Here is a 21,190-nt window from a genome sequence, read left to right as displayed (position 1 = left end):
GCCAAGTCATCAAGGACATTTTTAAGTAAAAACGACTTTTTCTTTTTTTAATTGTAAGTACATGGTGGTAAATAATACAATGACTACCAATACAGTTTGGTGCCACTGCCTCAATTTGTGCCAAGGGGCCAGGACTTTTACCTATTACTGCTTCTGCACCACCAGTGCAAATATCAACACAGTGAAAAGAGCAAGTAACATCTAGTATTATTAAGAAAGTAGTTTTAACTTCACAGATCCTTTGAAAAAGTCTGGGGAAACCTAGGGGTCTAGAGACCACCCACTTTGAAAATTCTATTATAGGAGAGCATAACAGATAAACTAAGCTAGACTAAGAGGTTCAGGTAAGAATTCCCAAAGGAAATAAGATTTAACACTTTATGTGCCAAGAGACTAAGGATGATCTTTATCTATCTGCTCACTCATTTATTCCCAGTTTCCGCTCAGTGTCTGATACACAACAGGTGCTCAATAATGTTGCTGAATGAATAAATGAGATGACAATTGAGCTGAGTCTTAAAGGAAAAACAGGGTTACAGGGAAAGCTTGGGGTAGATCTGGGGGTAGTCAGTGGCAACAAATGAAGCTGGAAGAAAACACAGACTAATCTCACGTTACATCAATGCCAAGATTCTGTACAAAATGTCGGCAAGTAGAATCCAGAATGACCAAGTGGGATTTATCCCAGGAATGCAAAGATTCAATTCTTAGGAAACAGATTACATCATCTCCATAGATGTAATCATGAGGCATAACATAAAAATTGTTTTTCTTCAGTTTTTTGCCTCGCTGCGTGGCTTGTGGGATCTTAGCTCCCCGGAAAGGGATTGAACCCCGACCCGGCAGTGAAAGTACCGAGTCCTAACCACTGGATGGCCAGGGAATTCCCAAACAAAATGTTAACAGGATTTTTGAGCAAACGGTCTTTTCTCAGCTATTTCTCAAAAATACACTATTGTTTATTTTTTCTTTTTTCTTTTTTTTATAAATTTATTTATTTATTTTTTTGGCTGCATTGGGTGTTTGTTGCTGCATGTGGGCTTTCTCTAGTTTCGGCGAGTGGGGGCTACTCTTCGTTGCAGTGCATGGGCTTCTCATTGCAATGGCTTCTCTTGTTGCAGAGCACGGGCTCTAGGCATGCGGGCTTCAGTAGTTGTGGCACATGTGCTCAGTAGTTGTGGCTCGCAGGCTCAGTAGTTGCGGTGCATGGGCTTAGTTGCTCTGCGGCATGAGGGATCTTCCTGGACCAGGGCTCGAACCCATGTCCCCTGCATTGGCAGGCGGATTCTTAACCACTTTGCCACCAGGGAAGCCCTTTTCTCTCATTCCTAATTGCTGCTTTTCACTGAATGTTTTTGTGGTATAATAAAAATATATATTTGGTCTCTGTCTCTGGTTCCTGGAACAGAACTCTTAAAATCCTGGGAATTTTCTGAGTGACAGGAGTGTCACTCAGTGTTATTCATAAACAGCCCCTTCTGACCACACTTGTCTATGCTAATGAGGTGACTCAGGGTTGGGCCCCTAAGTAGCCTCAGGATGGAGAGAAGATGACACAAATGATTAAAAGGGGGGAGGGGATACCAACAGTAATTCTTATGGATCTGCACAAGCTGATTTTTATCTACATATAGAGAAAAAAATAAAAACAATAAGAATGGCAGGAAAGGAGCAAGTACTGAGAGAGAGATTGTCCTAGAAGATATTAAAAGATACAATAAAGCCTCAATAATTTAAAATGTGGCACTGGCACATAAAAAGAGAGCTAAAACAAAGGAACAGAATAGTAAGGCCAGTTATATACCTAAATATAGTTAGAGGAATTCTGTATATGATAAAGACGTCATATTTCAATCACAGGGGAAAAGACAGACTGTTGATAAATGATTTTATAGCAACGGGAAAATAATTATCAGATATTGATACTTAATTTCCACCTTACCCTAATCCTAAGGTATTCAAAATTTAAATATAATTTTTAAAAAACCATAAATACTAGAAACATGAACAATCTATAACTATTAGCAAAAATACGGTTCTCACAAATATGAGCCAAAAAAAGCCAAACACAAAAGGAATACATACTACATGATTCCATTTAGATTATGTACAAAAACATGCAAAGCTCACGTATGGTGTAGAAGTCAGGCTAATGGGAAAAATAGGGAGAGAGGAGAAAGGAGCATGAGAGGGTCTTCAGGGATGCTGTAACATTCTGTTTTTTGATCTGGTTACTAGTTATACAGGTGCATCCAGTTTGCGAAAATTCATTTGTAACATGTGCACTCTTCTATATGTATCTTTTTTTTTTTTTTTTTAAAGAAATTCACGTTCTTTTATTTATTTATTTATGACTGTGTTGAGTCTTCGTTTCTGTGCGAGGGCTTTCTCTAGTTGCGGCAAGTGGGGACCACTCTTCATCGCGGTGCGCGGGCCTCTCACCATCGCGGCCTCTCTTGTTGCGGAGCACAGGCTCCAGACGCGCAGGCTCAGTAATTGTGGCTCACGGGCCCAGTTGCTCCGTGGCATGTGGGATCTTCCCAGACCAGGGCTCGAACCCGTGTCCCCTGCATTGGCAGGCAGATTCTCAACCACTGTGCCACCAGGGAAGCCCTATATGTATCTTATACTAAAATAAAAGTTTTATTTTTGGGAATTCCCTGGCAGTCCAGCGGTTAGGACTCTGTGCTCTCACTGCCGAGGGCCCAGGGCAGGGAACTAAAATCCCACATCCCACAAGCCATGTGGTATGGCCTAAGAAAAAAACAAGTTTTATTTTCAAATGTACTAGAAGAAAACATGGAAGAATCAATTTACAGTCCCAGAGCGAGCAATGCCTTCTTAAGTATGATATCCCAGTAGCCATAAAAAGGGTTAACAAATTTCACTACATAAAAATAAACTTCTGCACAGTAAAAAAGACCAACAATCCAACAGAAAAAATGGGTTAAAAATATGAATATACACATTCCAGAAGGCAAATACAAATAACTCCAAACATACTAAAATATGTCAGCCTCACTTATAAGTAAAATGCAATTAGTATAAGATACTTAACAGATTGGAAAAGATCAAAAAGTGTGGTAACACAGTAAATTGGTAAAAGTGTGAGAAAAGAGGCACAGTCGGGACTTCCCTGGCGGTCCAGTGGTTAAGGCTCTGTGCTTCCAATGCAGGGGGCACGGGTTCACTCCCTGGTCGGGGAACTAAGACCCCCACCTGCCGCGCAGCACAGCGCAGCCAAAAAATAAATAAATTTTAAAAAGTAAAAATAAATTTAAAAATGAATTTAAAAAAAGAATTCAGGCTTCTTAAAAAAAAAAGGAAAGAAAAAAGGCACACACACAATGCTAGCAAGGGTATAAACCGGCACAACCTCAATGGAGAGCAATTTGGCAATAACTGTTGAAGTTTAAAATGCAGATATCAAAAAGAATGTCTATATATGTATAACTGGATCACTTGGCTGTACAGCAGAAATTAACACAACATTGTACACCAACTATACTTCAATTTTTAAAAATACTGATAAAATGCAGATACCCTTTGAAAAAGCAATGTAACTTTTGAAAATTTATTCTACAGATACACGTGCACATGTGCCAAACAATGGATGCACAGGTATATCTACTGCTGCATTATTTTTATTGGCAAACGAGTATAAGTATAAACGTCCATCAACTAGAAATTGGTTAAGTAAATTAAGTAAACATACACCTTTGCATGTACACATAAGAAAATGTTAAGGATGGTCGATCTGGATAGCAAGACTAAGGGGCTGGGGATCAGGGCTGAAAGAAAGACTTTTCGCTGCATATCTGTTGTATTTTTTGAATTCTAAATCATATATATGACCTATTAAAAGTAATTTTTAAAAAAATAAGTGAGAGAAAGTAAGCTAGGGAGATATGCACGGTCTAGAAAGTACAGAGCCTAGTATGCTATGGTAAATAGTAGACTCCATACAGAGGACAATGGGAAATCAATGAAAGAACTTTAAGAAAGGAAATAAGAGCCAGATTTGTGCTCCCCAAACCACATCCACCTTTAGGGACGGCAGCTTAACGTTTATGTAGAACTTCAGAGTCTGCACTATACTTTCACATTTATTATTATCTCATTTATCCCTCACATGAAGGAACTGAGTGCAAAGAGGTTATGTGATTTTTTGCCTAAAATCACTAAGCTAAAAATGACAAAACCAGGTCTTTTTGCTAACAACACGATACAGGTAAAACGCCAATTTAGAAGTCCCCTACTCAGAGCTTTCCGAGTCCTCTACCCTAGGCACACTCTAACTATCCCACAATTGGAGGGAGATACTTGGGGGCGACAACCCCTCAAACGCTTGAAAATACGTTACCTTCAGAATTAATACAGAAGTAAAATTCCCACAAGATAAATGTAATTAGGCATATGCAGAAAAACTTCAAAAGGCTGTAAATGTGGGAGCCCGGGTTTCCCGACTCTCAGACCAGACGGCTTTAGCCTTCAGCGTTCCCCAGAGAAGTACAGAAAAGTCTACAATACATGGCAAAACGGGAACGCCTGAGCCACCCTATGGGGCAAAGTGGAAGAGGAAGCCGGAAGCCCCCGGCAAGGAGAGAAGTGAGCCACCTACTCACACTCGTACTTCCGATTGACTGGAGGATACTTGGCCTTGATCGCCTTCTGCTCCTCAGTCAAATTGTAATCTCTAATATCTTCCTTTTCCAGCGCCATGACTGCTGCTTGGGCCCCAAACTCAACTTCCGCCCTTCATCAGCCGGACTTCGGCCCGGACTTACAACTTCCGCCCTGGACTCCGCCCCTTGACACACACCCTTAAAGGACCAGGACTCCATTCTCGAGGATTTACTTAATCCCCTAAGACTTCCGTCTTAGGTCCCGCCGCTTGGAGGAGATCTTTAAAAGTCCAAGGCCTCCATGGACATATATACACTACCAAATGTGAAATAGATAACTAGTGGGAAGCAGCCGCATAGCACAGGGGGATCAGCTCGGTGCTTTGTGACCACCTAGAAGGGTGGGATGGGGAGGGTGGGAGGGAGGGAGATGCAAGAGGGAAGAGAAATGGGAACATATTGTATATGTATAACTGATTCACTTTGTTATAAAGCAGAAGCTAACACACCATTGTAAGGCAATTATACTTCAATAAAGATGTTTAAAAAAAAAAAAAAAGTCCAAGGCCTCATTTTCTGGGCTTGCTTCATCAATAGTTCTAAGAACTAAGGGAACAAATAAATTGGAGGACCTAGGAACAAGGGACACTTGAATTAGACATCTCGAGGTCTGATAGAAGCCTTTTCTTGCAGCCTCACCCCCAGAGTTGACAACTAGACCCGAAAACATTTTAGACTCCTCATCTAAAGTCCTACTTTGAAGAGATCGCTAGCTTAACATCCTTCAAGAAAATGGCTGCCCCCAGGAGAGTGAGGACTAAACCTCTCACGTGACCCCGAGAGGCGCACTCTCACCAACCCCGCGCGCGCGCAATCGAAGGAAGTCGGCTCCGGCCGTGTGGGGGCAGGGGAGGAGCGCGCGCTTCGACCCCGCGGCAAGCGACTCTGCGCGTCTGGATAGGCTACGAACGCGGCTTCCCCGCCCACCTCGCCGCTCGACGCGCTCCGATTGGCCGGTGTTGGCGCGAAGGTGCGCGAGTCGGCCCTCACTCAGGGGCAGCAGGAAACAATAGAGGCCGCGCGCGCAGAGCGAGCGCCCGCAGCCTCCCCGCCCCTCTCGCAAAGCTCAACCCGATCCCCCCGGCTTGCCTGCCCGCCATGGCCGACAAGGAAGGTGAGGGTGCCGGGGCGGCCACAGGAGAGCGGGGGTGCCGGGCTTGCGTAGCGGCCTCGACACGGCCTAACAGTGAGGACAGGCCGGACTCTGCTGAGTGCCGTCCCCGCCATCGCAGGCGTGAGGATAAATCGCCCCGCGGGGAGGGCTAACTGTGCGCCAGGTCTTCGGGAGCGGAGGCCCGGCGCAGCGGCGGGAGGGTGGCGTTGGGGGCCCCGGCGGGTGTTTGGTCCCTCCCCGCGCTCCCTGTCGGTCTACCTGTCTCTCTCCGGGTCCTCCCTGCAGCGCTCGCTACCCGCAAGGGTCGGTTTTCGGGCCTCCTCGCGGGTTCTGTGCTCTTGCCGACGCCGTCGCCCGAACGGCTAACGGCGTCTGGCCGGGATGACCCCAGCAGTTAGGCCCCGTGAAGCTGGAGAGCGGTGTTGGTGCCTGCGCCTCGGGGAGATTTAGACAAACCTCCATTTCAGAATCGGGATTCTGGAGCCGTGCCGGTAGCTTCGGAAGTGTTTACTCGGTTTCCATTTGTGGTCGCTAACTTAAACTTGTTTTTAATGTTTTAGCAGCCTTTGATGACGCAGTAGAAGAACGTGTGATCAATGAAGAATACAAAATATGGAAAAAGAACACTCCTTTTCTTTACGATTTGGTGATGACCCATGCTCTGGAGTGGCCCAGCCTAACTGCACAGTGGCTTCCAGATGTAACCAGGTGATAGGAACCTTTTGAACGTTATTTTGTTGTGTTCTCGGTGTAGATTTCTCGCATTGATTTTCCCTGTTTTTCTTTCTCCAGTCACCCGTAGCGGACACGTGATCAGAACCTAGTGGTGACGTTTTTTTCTAGGCCAAAAAAGGCAAAATGTAAAACAACTTTGCAGTTTACCTGATAAGAGAAAACATGTTGTCTTCTTTATCTGATTCTGAATTGAATAGCCATATTATAACTATAGTTGACCAAACAGTAATGTAAAATTTGTCAGCTTTCAAAAAGTATTATGATGAGTCCAATTCTTTCAACAAAAGAAATTTGAATCTCACAGTCATTGGTAGTAGCTGGTTAATGCAAAGATGAATGTGACATGGTACCTGTCATTCAGAACAACATTTAAAAATTCTATATGTGAACTAAGTAAATTCCTTCAAAACTCAGGTCTTTAGAAGTCAAGAAATTTGCGAATTGTCATTATTTGTCTACGTTTCAGCTCAACAAGTTTTATATAAATGTTATTAATAACTTAAGAATGAGCCTGCTACCTTCACATTGGCATTTTTTTTTAAATGGTGACATCTGTCCTAAGTATGTTAATAAGTACTTAGAAATTTAGAGCTGGAAGCTGGTTTATCATGACCAGGAGTTCCCATATTCAGCTGATCATCAGAATTACTTGAGTTCAGGATAAGTGGAGTCATTTCTGTCAGGAGTTCTCAGTTCAAACCACTTAGGAACTTGCGGCAGGATACTTGAGAATAGTTGAATGGTGATTCCAGATTATTGGACCAGAGGATCCCAAATATTGGCCACCCCATACCTACTAAGTCATTCTAGAAAAGTTTTTCATATAATGTGATTAGTTATGTTTGGAAAGCAGGGAATAAGACTAAATAACCCAAGGCTGAAATCTGTGCTGTAGTCTTAGTAGCTTTGTACTTTATGAATCTAGGTAAATAAATCTTTCTGCAGTATTAGACATTGGTCCAAATATCCTTCCCTTTTTTTTTTTGGTATTCTACTCAAATAACAATGTCATTTACTTATTTATTTTTTTAGAATGAGGGATCCTTTAAGCAACTATCTCTAACATCTACTGTTTACTGTTTGTGTGTGTGTGTGTGTGTTCTTTTTTATTCATATTTTGTTTCTAAACACAAAAACAAAAAACCATACAATTGTAGTTTTGTAATATTCTTCTTCCCTCCCTCACTTGCTCTGGTTCTTTAACTTTCTAAATGCAGGTATCCCCAACTTTATGTTGACAGCCCTCTTATCTTTCCTGTTTTTCCCCATGTAAGATGTAGACACCTATTAACTTTGTGCAGAGGAATTTCTGTTGATTTATCTCTAGACCCAACTTCTGAGCGCTACCTCAATTTTCAGCTGTCTTATCTAGAGTATTTTATTGGCTTCCCCAACATGACATATTTCAAACTGAGTATATTTTTTCCATGGAGGTCCCAACCCAACTTTTTCTATTGTTCCCATTTCTCCTTTTCATAGTTGACTTTGGTTTGACATTTCTTAGGTTTTTCCCCCTTTATCCACTTGACAGTCCATTTATAAGCCCTAATCAACTCTTGTGTAGCATCTTTCCCATCTAGACCATGGGTTCTAGAACTTTAACAGGCATCATAATCAGCTGGAGGGATTGTAAAACAGATTTTTTTTTTTCAATTGACCGCGCCTTGCAGCTTGCGGGATCTTAGTTCCCTGACCAGGAGTTGAACCCGGGCCATGGCAGTGAAAGCGCTGAGTCCTAACCACTGGACAACCAAGGAATTCCCTGCAGAACAGATTGTTGAGCACCACAAACCATCCCCCGCCTCCCCCACAAGTTTCAGATTGAGTAGGTCTATAGTGGATCTCTGAATTTGCATGCTGAAGTTCCCAGATGATGTTGATGCTATTGTTCCTGATACCACGCTTGAAGAACCTCTGTTTTACACTGTTAAATTAATCCTTCTGAGGTAACTCAAATGATGCTATGTCCCTTATAAGTTTTCCATGGTTCTTTGTTCCTTACAGTAAAGAGTCCAGAATGCCTTAAGCTGGCATTCAGTACCCTAGAGTCTGATTTTAATCTGCTTTCTAGCCTTCTCTCTCACTTTGTTTTCCCACATTCAAAGTCAGATTTGGACTTCAGTTCTAGTTCTGTTAGTTGGTAGTTGTGATAGTAGGCAAGTTGCTTAATTTTCCCAAACCATCTTTAAATTAGAATAGTACTTCAGAGTGTTGTTATGGTGTTTAAATGATATGAGGTATGTGAAATGCTTAACGTGGTATCTGGCACTTTGTAATCTTCCCCTTTGCTTATTTCCCTTAGAATACTGTCTTCCAAAGCCCTTGTCCCCCTCTTCTAGATTATCTCTCATTTTGAGACCTGCTCAGGTAACACTTCTTCTAAGAACGTGTCCTTTATTCCAGAAGTAATCTTTCGTATCTAAATTTCCATGTTCTTGGGTACTTTTCATGAATTATATGTTGACTTGTGTTTAAAATGTTTGTGTATATGACTGTTTAATTGTCCCTGGTTTTTTGAGGATATGAATCACATCTTAATCATCTTTGTGCTTCAGTAGCATTTGAACAGTTAGTTTACCTGATGTTACTTCCTTTCCCTTTTAATGACGTTAACCTAATGAAGTAACCTAAAGTGGTATTATACCCAGCAATTGGTTTCTTTCCCTCCAACTCCTTGTAAAGGGTGAGTAGTTAATTCGTATCTTATTCCATCAGACTTTTTCCTCAAAGTAATTGTAAACATTTGGCTAAGTTAAGAAATAATTACAAAATTAAGTGCTCTGTGGTCCTTATACTCAGCTCTATGGAAGATATGTGAAAAGTAGGAACTGTGGCTCTTAATGACTTCTTCCTCTCAAAACCTGGTTGTAGTAGTGCCTTGTGCATACATGTATGTCACTGACTTCGTAGTCTCTCTTAGTGTACTGATTTGAATACTGACCATATATTGCTATTACAGACCAGAAGGGAAAGATTTCAGTATTCATCGACTTGTCCTGGGGACACACACGTCAGATGAACAAAACCACCTTGTGATAGCCAGTGTGCAGCTCCCTAATGATGATGCTCAGTTTGATGCTTCACACTACGACAGTGAAAAAGGAGGTAGGAATCTTAAAGGTGAAGGAAGGAATGATGTATGGGTTATATTTTTCATATCTCTAAATTATCATAAAGAGTGTGTACAGTTTGATAAAGTAGTCTCTCAAATTAGGAACAAGATAACTAAGCTTTGGAAAGCCTGATTTTGCAGTATAGATATTAGATGTCAGAAGACATATTTAACACATACTTGGTTCTGTACCTTTTCTATAAACTTTCTTCAACTAAATTTGGTGGTGGGGAAATTTCTAGAATTGAAAGAAGCAAAAATCCACCGTATATTATTGCTATGCATGCTTGCATTCTCAACATGGGAGATACTGCCCCTGCGGGAGTGAAAATTGGTTCTCAGAGGGGTGTGTGTGTGAAAACAATCTTATTCTTTGAACTGTTTAAAGCACAGATACACATAGCATGCATAAACAAATACACAGGAATTTCATCAAGATATCAGAAAAAATGTCCTACAAGGTTCCTTACAGGGGCAATAATGAAAAAAAAGGTTGAAAAACACTGGCTTAAATTACACTTTCCGGGTTTAAGTGGTAGAAATGACTTAACCATGGCATTTGCTATATAGTGTATGAAAATTAAATGAGTGTTTAATTATATCCTATTTTTAGGAGATATTCTCAGGGCATAACTGTTCATGAAATACTTTTTCCCTTTCAGAAGAGATAGAAATGAGTGGGTTTCCTTTATTGTTGTCCTTGAACTCAAATTGTTACTGGGAGGTAGAAGATAGGCTCTCAGTATTGAGAGTTTTGCCCTAAAAAATGAATGTTTAATGTTTTTTATCTTAGATTTCTCCTGATTAGCAGAATCCATTCTTTTTTTTTTTTTTTAATTAATTTATTTATTTATTTATTTATTTTTGGCTGTGTTGGGTCTTCGTTTCTGTGCGAGGGCTTTCTCTAGTTGCGGCAAGTGGGGACCACTCTTCATCGCGGTGCGCGGGCCTCTCACCATCGTGGCCTCTCTTGTTGCGGAGCACAGGCTCCAGACGCGCAGGCTCAGTAATTGTGGCTCACGGGCCCAGTTGCTCCGTGGCATGTGGGATCTTCCCAGACCAGGGCTCGAACCCGTGTCCCCTGCATTGGCAGGCAGATTCTCAACCACTGCGCCACCAGGGAAGCCCAGAATCCATTCTTTTATCTAAGATATTTTGGGTTCCAGTTACTTGCCAGGATTGTAATGTGCAGTTACTCTTTTGATCATTCCATATTTAGGTTAGGGTAATATAGAATGCAAAATAAGTTCTTAGGATAAAGGTCAGCAAACATGATTTTGTGTCACTGACCCAAGTGTGTGAACTATAGGATATGGTTACTACAGAGTTATTCTCTAGGTAGGCATCAGTGATTGAGGGGATAAAACGCTGAACTTAAGAATCCAGACTGGGACTTCCCTGGCAGTCCAGTGGTTAAGGCTTTGCCTTCCAATGCACGGGGTTTGAGTTTGATCCCTGGTCGGGGAGCTAAGATCCCATATGCCTTGCGGCCAAAAAACCAAAACATAAAACAGAAGCAATATTGTAACAAATTCAATAAAGACTTGAAAAGTGGTCCACATCAAAAAAAAAAGAATCAGAAGATGGGCTTGAGACCCTGTTGGGCTGCTCACTAGCTGTGTGGCTTGAGGATAAATCATTTAGCCTCTCTGAGCCTGTTTCCTTTTTATTAAATAAATTGTCTTTAAATAGGACTTTTGGTTATTTAGACATAAAACAAATATTCTGATTGGTAATATAATAAATCATCTTTAATAAAGCAGGGAATTCCCTGGTGGTCCAGTGGTTAGGACTCATGCTATCACTGCGGGGGCCCTGGTTGGATCCCTGGTTAGGGAACTAAGATTCGGCAAGCCTTCACAGTGCAGCCAAAAAAAAAAAAAAATTTGAAGTAAATATAAAATACTGTGAACCCCCCTCCCCCTGTAAATCTATCCCTTATGGATCGCTGTTAAATTGATAGTTTTTTGAATGGTTTATCTATCCCATTTATTGGATCACTCATTCAACAAATATATTAAGTATTACTGTATGCCAGGCAATTTTTCTTGGTACTGGGAATACAGCATAAAATACACTTTCCTGGCCTGGTGTATCTTGGACATCTTTCTGTGTGAGCATATGGAGATGTGTCTCCTTTTTGATGGCTGTATACTATACTATTAATTAACCATCCCTCAATTAACATTTAAGTGGTTTCCAATCTTTTGGCTTCAAAAACAGTTCTTGTGCATGTATCTTGCATAGTTTTGCTGTAGAGTGATTAAGTGGAATGCTAATCAAATGGCAAGAACATTTTCAGTTATAATTGGTACTGCTAAGTTGCCCTCCAAAGAAAGATTCACAATTTCACCAATAGCAGATGTATTGATGTCTGTTTCTGCATGCCTTTGCCAACATTGAATGTAATACTACACTCTTATTTTACTTTGCTTTTTTCTTTTTCCTTTAATGGCTGCACCACGCTGCTTGCAGGATCTTAGTTCCTCGACCAGGGATCAAACCCGTGCCCTCATCAGTGAAAGCACGGAGTCCTAACCACTGGACTGCCAGGGAATTCCCTACTTTGCTTTTTAAGTTATTCGTGATGTTGGACCTATTTTAAAATATTTGTCTTTTGTCTTTCTCTCTCTTGAGCTGCCTATTTATGTTTTTCGCTCATTTTTTCTTTTGAGTTATCTCTATATATAAGGTAAGTTATCCCTAACTTAATAGGTTATAGGTAATTTTTTTCCTCTTTATTTTATAATTTTGAGTCCTATTTAGTTTAGAAGCTTTGAATTTTAAATTATCCAGCTTTCCTCTGGTGTCCTTCAGATTTTGTCATTCATTGAAAGGCCTTCATTCCAAGATTTTAAAATAGTTAGCTGTTGTTTTCTGGTACTTTTATGTTTTGACCATTAAAACTTTAATCTTTCTTGTATTTGTTTTGGTTTTAGAGATGAAATAGGAAAACGAGCTTTTTTTCTAAGTGGTTAGCAATTTTTTTTTTAATGCCATTTGCTGACTAATCCATTTTCTTCACTGTTTTTGTTGTTGTTTTAAGTATAGTTGATTTACAATATTGTGTTAGTTTCAGGTGTTCGGCATAGTGATTCATTGGGTTTTGGGGGTTTTTTGGGGTTTTTTTATATTCCATTATAGGTTAGTACAAGATATTGAGTATACAGTAAATCCTTGTTGCTTATCTATTTTATGTATAGTAGTTTGTATCTATTAATCCCATACTCCTAGTTTATCCCCCTCAACCCCTCCCCTTTGGTAACCATCAGTTTGTTTTCTATGTCTGTGTGTCTGTTTCTGTTTTGTATATAGACTTGTATTCTTTGTATTCTTTTTTAGATTCCTCATGTAAGTCTTCCCTGGTTTTTGAAATGGCATCTTTTAACATACACTCCAGTCTCTTTCTGGTAACTGAGTTTTTTGAGTGGCATCAAACCAATTTACTTTTATGTTCTGATGATACCTTTATCCCCCTTACTAATACTTAACAATTAGAGGAACTATGAAAAATACCAGTAATATGTATGATATATTTGTATGACTCTATTTCGCCCTATTCAATCCTCACAAGGAAATCAATACTTAACAGTTGTTTTGTAACTTGCCCTAAGGTTACATAGCATATCAGCTCCCATTCCTTCCTTTTCTGTTCCTTTTACCTCTCCTTCGTCCTTCAAATCACCCTCGGATGACTGAACAAGCTTGGTGCTTAAAGCAGGACAGGTGCTCTCCATGTGGTCTCAACAGTGGTGGAAGTAGATATATAACTAATGTCTCTTAAATCTTCTTGGGTTGTTGTTAGATAGATAGCTTTCTAGTCCCTCCTTGCTCTCAGATGAAATGTCCTGGACTCTCAGATTGAACTATTGTAATTGATTACCATCTACTTGACCCCATTTGGTTTGAGGTACTTGGTGGCAGACAGCTTCAAAAGATCATTAAACTTTCAAAGAGAAAGAACTAAAAACAGGCTTAGGCTTGTTTTTTTTTTTTTTTTATTTTTTTTTTTTAGGCTTGTTTTGACATTAAAAAGAATTTGTGTGTTTATATTAGATTCAGCCTGGCTGTGGTCACATTTTAAGCCTGAAAATAGATTAGGTTTAAAAGTTTACTTCAGACTCTGTTACCAGGATCTTCAAATATCAACAGATTTATTTTTAGCAACTTATTTGGGGAATGGGTTTGGGGGGCGGCGTTTGTTTTTAAGTAATCTTTAGTCTTTTGCCTCAATATATAATAAACTATTACTAAATCATGATGAAATAATGGAATATTTGACTCAAGATGTTACAACTTACTCCTCTTAGTTTCAAAATGTTTATGAACTCAAAAAATGGCACGGTGGTAGAAATTAGAATGCCGGTTATCTAGTTTGTCAGGCAGCATTGGTTGGGAGGGACACAGTGGTGCCTTGCGGGAGGATGAGAGAGGGCTGGAGATGTTCCATATTTTTATCTGTGTGGTAATTCCCCTGATAATATGCATATGTAAAAATTCATCAGGCTAGACACTTTTACTATATTGTTATGTCTTAGTCTTTTTAAATAGTATTTTATATGGAGAGACGCAAACAAAATAGCAATATAGTTAGACCTTGATAGTTATTCACTTTATTGTACATTGCTACCTCAGTCTTTCTTTCCTACATCAGATTTGGCCTTTTGCGTATCACCTTCAACTTGGGGAATCTCTATTTGTTAAATAGATAAATCCTCATCTTCATAAATCTCAATTATGAATCCTCTAAGCTGATTTCTTATTACTGTACTTCAACTACAGTTAGGGGGGGCCCTTCTGATTAGTAGTATATAGCTGATACTGAAATAACCCACATTATATAACAGTTACCCCTTGCTCTGTGGGCTCCATGCCAGCTATTGCTCTTTCCTTGTTGGTATCTCTTTTCTGGCAATTATTCTTTTTTGTCATAGTCATCTATAATTGTGTGCTTATCTTATCTCCCTGTGTTTGGACTAAAAGTTCTTTGAGATCACATATCCTAATCATGCCTTCTTTTTTTACATTGTAGATACTTGTGGTCTAGAATTCTGGGGAAAAAATTGTTTAATGTGTTTGGTTTTTTTTTTTCTCTTTTAGAGTCTATTTTGAACTGTTTCTAGGTTTTTAGCTTGTTTAAATCACTGCTTTTCAACTTATAAAGTTATTTTGAGGTTGAAAGTTATCTGCTAATTATATTACCCAACTATGTCTCTGCTTTGTGAAAAGATTTTTGTCCTTCAGAGTGTCATTTTCATCTACAAGTTACTCTCATAACTTTGTTTTATGGGTAAGGTATTTGAGGTTCAGAGAAATTGAAGGCCTTCACCAAAATCACCAAGATAGTAAGTGGCAGAGTCAGTTATGCCATGGCCTGACTCTTAACTCAGGTACCTTATCATGCTGCCTTCTGTAATTCTTTGGCTACTTATTAACTACCTTTGTTTAAATATTGCTTTGCCAAGATTTACATAATCACAAATTATATTGTTATACATTTTATAATGGTACTTGGGAGAATTCTGTAAGTGCATACAGTAGTCAAATATGAATAAAAAATGTTTTTGTCTAGTCCTTGCCTACCTGGTTTATTTCAACCAAGGACTCTGGTTGGCAAGTGTAAGTGGGAGGTCAGGAAAGTAGAACCAGCTGTTGTGGCTCTGTTTTTCCTCACTGGTGTGAGGAAAGATGTGACAGTATTTCAGAAAGGTCATCCCAAACTAGAGTTTCAAATTAATAGTAAAAGGGACTCTTTAGTACCTAGCACACTGTGTACTTGATAGTCATTAAAACAGTAACTTAGATTTTATTGATTGAGCACATTTTTTTTGATAGTTTAAGTGAGGCTTGAAAGCCACTTAGAATTTTTGAAGTGGAGTCAATAGTGTTCCTTACTTTTAGATAGTAATGTAATACTTATTAGGTATATTATTACCTAAATCATTGTAGGTGTAGCTGAAAGTACCAGGCTAGGGATCAGAAAAATAGGGATTCAGTTTAGGTTCTGCCATAGTCAAGTCACCATAAACAAATTAAGGTAGGTCCTCTGAGCTTCTCTTTTCTGGTGTAAAACTTTTATTTTTCTGTTTTTTTATTTTTGGCTGCGTTGGGTCTCTGTTGCTGCGCGCGGGCTTTCTCTAGTTGTGGCGAGCGGGGGCTACTCTTCGTTGCATTGTGCAGGCTTTTCATTGCTGTGGCTTCTCTTGTTGCAGAGCACGGGCTCTAGGCTCGCGGGCTCAGTAGTTGTGGCACACAGGCTTAGTTGCTCCGTGGCATGTGGGATCTTCCCAGCCCAGGGCTCGAACCCCTGTCCCCTGCATTGGCAGGTGGATTCTTAACCACTGTGCCACCAGGGAAGCCCTCGTGTAAAATTTTTGGAGATAATAACTCTTCCCTACGCTGTAGGGTTATGGTAAGAATCAAATGAAATAAGGAATGTGAACACACTTTATACTGCTAACAAATGTTTAGATCGCTTCTAGTATTACACCAGTTCGTTGATTAAAGCCTTGCCTGTGTCATACTTTGAGTGACATAGAGTAGCTCTTGCTTTGTCCTCATTTGCAATTAATTTATCATATTTACAGAATTTGGAGGTTTTGGCTCGGTTAGTGGAAAAATTGAAATAGAAATCAAGATCAACCATGAAGGAGAAGTAAACAGGGCACGCTATATGCCCCAGAACCCTTGCATCATTGCCACAAAGACTCCATCCAGTGATGTTCTTGTTTTTGACTATACAAAACATCCTTCTAAACCAGGTACTTGCCCTCTTCGATTCAAATACAAATGATGAGTCACTGTGGGGATACATTGCTTCTCTCAATTTTTTTTTTTTTGCTTCTCTCAATTTTAATTGCTTGTTATTCTTTGTATAACTTAACATCTTGTGACTTATATTGATATGTGTGGGTACTCTTCCTTCATCCTTCTTCCCTACGTGGGAAAAAAAAATGCTTTTTTACATAGGATAGAATGTGCAGCTCTCAGGCATTATCTATTTGGTCATAATGGGGCTGTATGTCTCATAAAAAGTAAGAGCTTTAGACCTCTTGATAAAAATTCCATTATACTTAGTAGATCCAAAGAGGAAGTGGACTGGATAGTCTTGATGTGTCTGTTACTTTGTAGACCCTTCTGGAGAGTGCAACCCAGACTTGCGTCTCCGTGGACATCAGAAGGAAGGCTACGGGCTTTCTTGGAACCCAAATCTCAGTGGGCACTTACTTAGTGCTTCAGATGACCATGTGCGTATCCTTTCCATTTTGAAGCAAATCTGGGCTATTTATATCAGTTTTTTTCCTCTGGGGTGTGTCGGGAGGTGAGACCCTTTTATATAATAGTTAATTTTTCATTTAAGACTATCTGCCTATGGGACATCAGTGCTGTTCCAAAGGAAGGAAAAGTTGTGGATGCGAAGACCATCTTTACAGGGCATACAGCAGTAGTAGAAGACGTCTCCTGGCATCTGCTCCATGAGTCTCTGTTTGGGTCCGTTGCTGATGATCAGAAACTTATGATGTGAGTAGAATCCATTTTTTTCTCAATATATTATCTAAGTTTTATATTTAGTTACCCATTTTAAGCTTTTTTCCTGTTTTTTCTCTTTTACTAAAGCTGGGATACTCGTTCAAACAATACTTCCAAACCAAGCCACTCAGTTGATGCTCACACTGCTGAAGTGAACTGCCTTTCTTTCAATCCTTATAGTGAGTTCATTCTTGCCACAGGATCAGCTGACAAGGTCAGTGTGATTTATTCTCCAAGAAAATATAGGGTGGATTTCTCTGGCTTCTTTTGTTAATATTTATTTATTTGGCTGTGTCGGGTCTTAGTTGTGGCAGACAGAATCTTTCGTTGTGGCGTGCGGGCTTCTCTCTAGTTGTGGCGCGCGGGTTTTCTCTTCTCTAGTTGTGGTGCATGGCTCTCTAGTTGAGGCGTGCGAGCTCAGTAGTTGTGCTGCGCGGGCCTACTTGCCCTGCAGCATGTGGGATCTTAGTTTCCCGACCGGGGAATCGAACCCGCGTCCCCTGCATTGGAAGGCGGATTCTTTACCACTGGACCACCAGGGAAGTCCCTCTCTGGCTTCTTTTGAATGCACAGAGATCTTTTAGTTATGGATTTTCTTTTTCTCAGTAAAAAAATTTTATTGATTGCACTTGCTTTCCTTTTTGTATGTAGACTGTTGCCTTGTGGGATCTGAGAAATCTGAAACTTAAGTTGCATTCCTTTGAATCACATAAGGATGAAATATTCCAGGTGAGAGAAACTAATGCTCCTTCCCCCCGCCCCAAGGGAAATCTGAGTGTGGGAGTGGGCGCACTTGTGCCTTATCCCATTGCTATAAGTAATAAAAATCTTCTTTATGCCTATGCTGATCTCTGTATGAATTGGGATTGTTTTCCCTCCATTATTTCTATACTTTCTCAAACTGATCATTTGTCACCTACACTCTTGAGGTATTAAACTTAGTGCCTGATTATTTTATCAGCCTTGTTCCTGACACTTGTCTCTTCCCTTATTTCCACTCCTTTATCCTTTAAAACTTGCTGTATCTGTTAATTTCGCAGTTCATTCCTAAAGTACTGACTCCATGTTTTCTGCCTCATCCGTTTAATTAAGCTCCATATGCAAAGCCCTCTGACTCAGTTCAAGAAATAATTGTTACATTATGTTGGAAGCTTAATGCAAGGGCACTGTGAGGAGTACATTATAGTCTTTGCAGTCAGTCCTATGTGTAATACTGAATTCATTATAAGTACTTGGGTAAATAATTATTTTGTGTGTGATCTGTACTTTAGTTCTTAGGTCAGCACTGGATGACATTTGGCTAGAAGCTGGAATTAGACAATAAGAATAAATGAGATCTTCAAAAATATGAAATAGAACAAAAGCTGATATCCTGGGTCTAGTAATGGGTTAAATTGTTAAATCTAATGTTAGATTTTTTTCCTCTCAATTTTCTAATTGATGGCTTTTTTCTTATGTATAGGTTCAGTGGTCACCTCACAATGAGACTATTTTGGCTTCCAGTGGTACTGATCGCAGACTGAATGTCTGGGATTTAAGGTAAGTCTTGTTAATTATTACTCTTTGTGGAGTTATTTTCTTACACTTTCCAGAATTACTCAAGGTAAATCTGTTTTAACTTTTTTTTTTTTCTTTTTTAAAAGTTATTTATTTTTGGCTGCGTTGGGTCTTCGTTGCTGCGCACGGGCTTTCTCTAGTTGCGGCGAGTGGGGGCTACTCTTCGTTGTGGTGCGCGGGCTTCTCATTGCAGTGGCTTCTCTTGTTGCGGAGCACAGGCTCCAGGCGTGAGGGCTTCAGTAGTTGCAGCAGCTACACATGGGCTCAGTAGTTGTGGCTCGCGGGCTTAGTTGCTCCACGGGATGTGGGATCTTCCTGGACCAGGGATTGAACCCGTGTCCCCTGCATTGGCAGGCGGATTCTTAACCACTGCGCCACCAGGGAAGTCCCTGTTTTAACTTCTGAAAATCTTTTTGTGCTAGTAAAATTGGAGAGGAACAATCCCCGGAAGATGCAGAAGATGGGCCACCAGAGTTGTTGGTATGTTACAGATATTGAGCAGAACTGAAATAGTTTGTGATTTATTGTCCTCTGTCTGCTTTTCATCTCTGTTTTCCTTCCTCTTTCAGTTTATTCATGGTGGTCACACTGCCAAGATATCTGATTTCTCCTGGAATCCCAATGAACCTTGGGTGATTTGTTCTGTATCAGAAGACAATATCATGCAAGTTTGGCAAATGGTAAGTGTTTCTTTATTTGGGCGAGTTTAGATAAATGAGACCTAGTATCACTTCATATTTATATACTTCATCAGTACAACTGGCAACTCTGTTCAGTTTACTCCCAAGTGTGACTTGCCTGCACATTATCATTTTCAGCTGCCTACCCTTTAACTTTATCAAGTTGTCTCACTGGTATCTCGAACTCAACTAAACAAAACTGATCTTTTCTTTTCTCCTTCCTTTCCTTACTCCCCTCACCTCCTGACTTTTTGTTTTCTATATGGCTTCAATGTCTCCCCAGCTCACTAGACTTGAAAACTCAGGTCTTCCTCTATTGTCTATTCACCTCTAGGTGCGGTTCACTTATCAGATTTTATATTGTTGATCTCTGCAGTGTTTCTCCTGTCTTTACTCAACTTACAAACAGATATAACCAACTTTCCTGTTTCTATTCCACACCTAGTTTTTTGGTCAGGTTCTCACTACTACTTGCTGGGCTATTGCAATAACCTCCTAATTGTTGGCTTGCCTCCTGTTTCTCCCTCTTTGCTAGCAGTCGAATCTTTAGGAATGATCATTCCCTTGAAATTACTTATGAACATGCCTAGCACAGTTCCTACTGCAATGTCACAGCATCAAAGAGTACCATTTCTTCATGAAACTTGCCTAGATGTCAAAAACATTCCCTGCCTTTATACCCCAATTGAAGGTGATCACCCTTCTTTGAATTTTCAGAGCACTTGGAATTTAATAAAAGCAACTGTAATGTCTGATACATAGCAATACAAGAAACAGTTGCCTTCTGGAGATGGATGGTGGTGATAGCTGCACACAGTGTGAATGGACTTAATGCCACTGAACTGTACAGTTATAAATGGTTACGATGGTAAATTTTGTTATGTGTCTTTTACCACAATTTACAAAACAACTGCATGACTTTTAAGTGACAGTAGCCTAATAAATGAAAATAATTCAAAAGAAACTTTTGGTGTCTCAGAGTAGATCTAGAGCCAGGAAGAAACTCCAGAGGTGAGTTTTTGGCTCAACATGAGGGAAAAAAATTTTGATATTCAGAACTTTCTTACGGAATAGCCCTCTTAATCAAAAATAAAGAAATAAAATGGGAGTATTTGTGGCCTATGAGATTAACACATTATATACTGCATCGATACTTTGGAATATTATGTATCAGAATGAAGTATACTTAGTTTTATAAGCTATTCATGATATGGTAATAAGTAGGAAAAAAGCAAATTATAGAACAGCATGATAGAATCCCTCTTATTAAAATTTGGGTGTCTAGTCTTACGTTTAATTATATGTAACTATTTAATAGAAGGCTATTTGCCAAAATGTGGTTGGTATGTTTAGAGAATTCTTGTTTTCTTCTTTATACCTTTCTGTATTATAATTTTTTATAATAAGGATTTGTTTCATGTATTAACAGAAAATCCACTTTATCCTTTTCCTTGTAACATACCCACACAAAATTAATATAAAATATTAGAGTTCTAACAGGAAAGTGAAATGGGCTGCCTTAGCCTGTCAGTGAAAGGTATTTTAGTAGTTGCCATGGGAATGTTGTAGGAGATTAAGCTACATCACCTTCAAGGCCATCACCTCCAGTCCAGGTTGTTACTTTACTCCGTTTTGGGGGGTGGGGGGAGGCTGTTTGTTTTGGGTTTTTTTAAGAATTATTGTGATATAATAAGTAGTAAGCATTTGGTCTTTGTCCAGGTTCCTGGCACAGAGTTCCTAAAACCCTTGGGATTTCCTGAGTTGTAGGAGTCTCTGT

General features: G+C 39.8%; 2 protein-coding genes across 11 annotated transcripts in view; one reads left to right on the top strand and one right to left on the bottom strand.

Moving 5' to 3' along the window:
- The window catches only part of ZBTB8OS (zinc finger and BTB domain containing 8 opposite strand), a 78,424-nt gene extending 72,965 nt beyond the window's left edge, over positions 1-5,459 (bottom strand). For 2 of the 9 annotated variants that reach the window (XM_082346048.1, XM_082346056.1), the window contains exon 1: positions 4,626-4,776. In XM_082346048.1, the coding sequence (XP_082202174.1) occupies positions 4,626-4,722 (97 nt within the window). In that variant the 5' untranslated portion in view covers positions 4,723-4,776. Of the gene's footprint in view, positions 1-4,621; positions 4,784-4,858; positions 4,923-5,193 lie in introns of those variants that run through there. The other 7 variants (XM_082346053.1, XM_082346054.1, XM_082346049.1 and 4 more) reach the window with 7 other exon arrangements.
- A 179-nt stretch (positions 5,460-5,638) lies between these two features.
- The window catches only part of RBBP4 (RB binding protein 4, chromatin remodeling factor), a 17,778-nt gene continuing 2,226 nt past the window's right edge, over positions 5,639-21,190 (top strand). The window contains exons 1-11 of one of the 2 annotated variants that reach the window (XM_082345735.1): positions 5,639-5,919; positions 6,360-6,507; positions 9,494-9,639; positions 16,234-16,407; positions 16,778-16,893; positions 17,007-17,167; positions 17,264-17,390; positions 17,828-17,905; positions 18,639-18,715; positions 19,156-19,213; positions 19,303-19,413. In XM_082345735.1, coding sequence (XP_082201861.1) covers positions 5,784-5,919; positions 6,360-6,507; positions 9,494-9,639; positions 16,234-16,407; positions 16,778-16,893; positions 17,007-17,167; positions 17,264-17,390; positions 17,828-17,905; positions 18,639-18,715; positions 19,156-19,213; positions 19,303-19,413 — 1,332 coding nt within the window. In that variant the 5' untranslated portion in view covers positions 5,639-5,783. The remainder of the gene's footprint in view (positions 5,920-6,359; positions 6,508-9,493; positions 9,640-16,233; positions 16,408-16,777; positions 16,894-17,006; positions 17,168-17,263; positions 17,391-17,827; positions 17,906-18,638; positions 18,716-19,155; positions 19,214-19,302; positions 19,414-21,190) is intronic. The other variant, XM_082345734.1, reaches the window with a different exon arrangement.

This window comes from Balaenoptera borealis, assembly GCF_965194805.1.
Source record: "Balaenoptera borealis genome assembly, chromosome: 1".
In the NCBI taxonomy this organism is placed as follows: Eukaryota; Metazoa; Chordata; class Mammalia; order Artiodactyla; family Balaenopteridae; genus Balaenoptera; species Balaenoptera borealis.
This window is presented reverse-complemented; position numbering and strand designations above follow the sequence as displayed.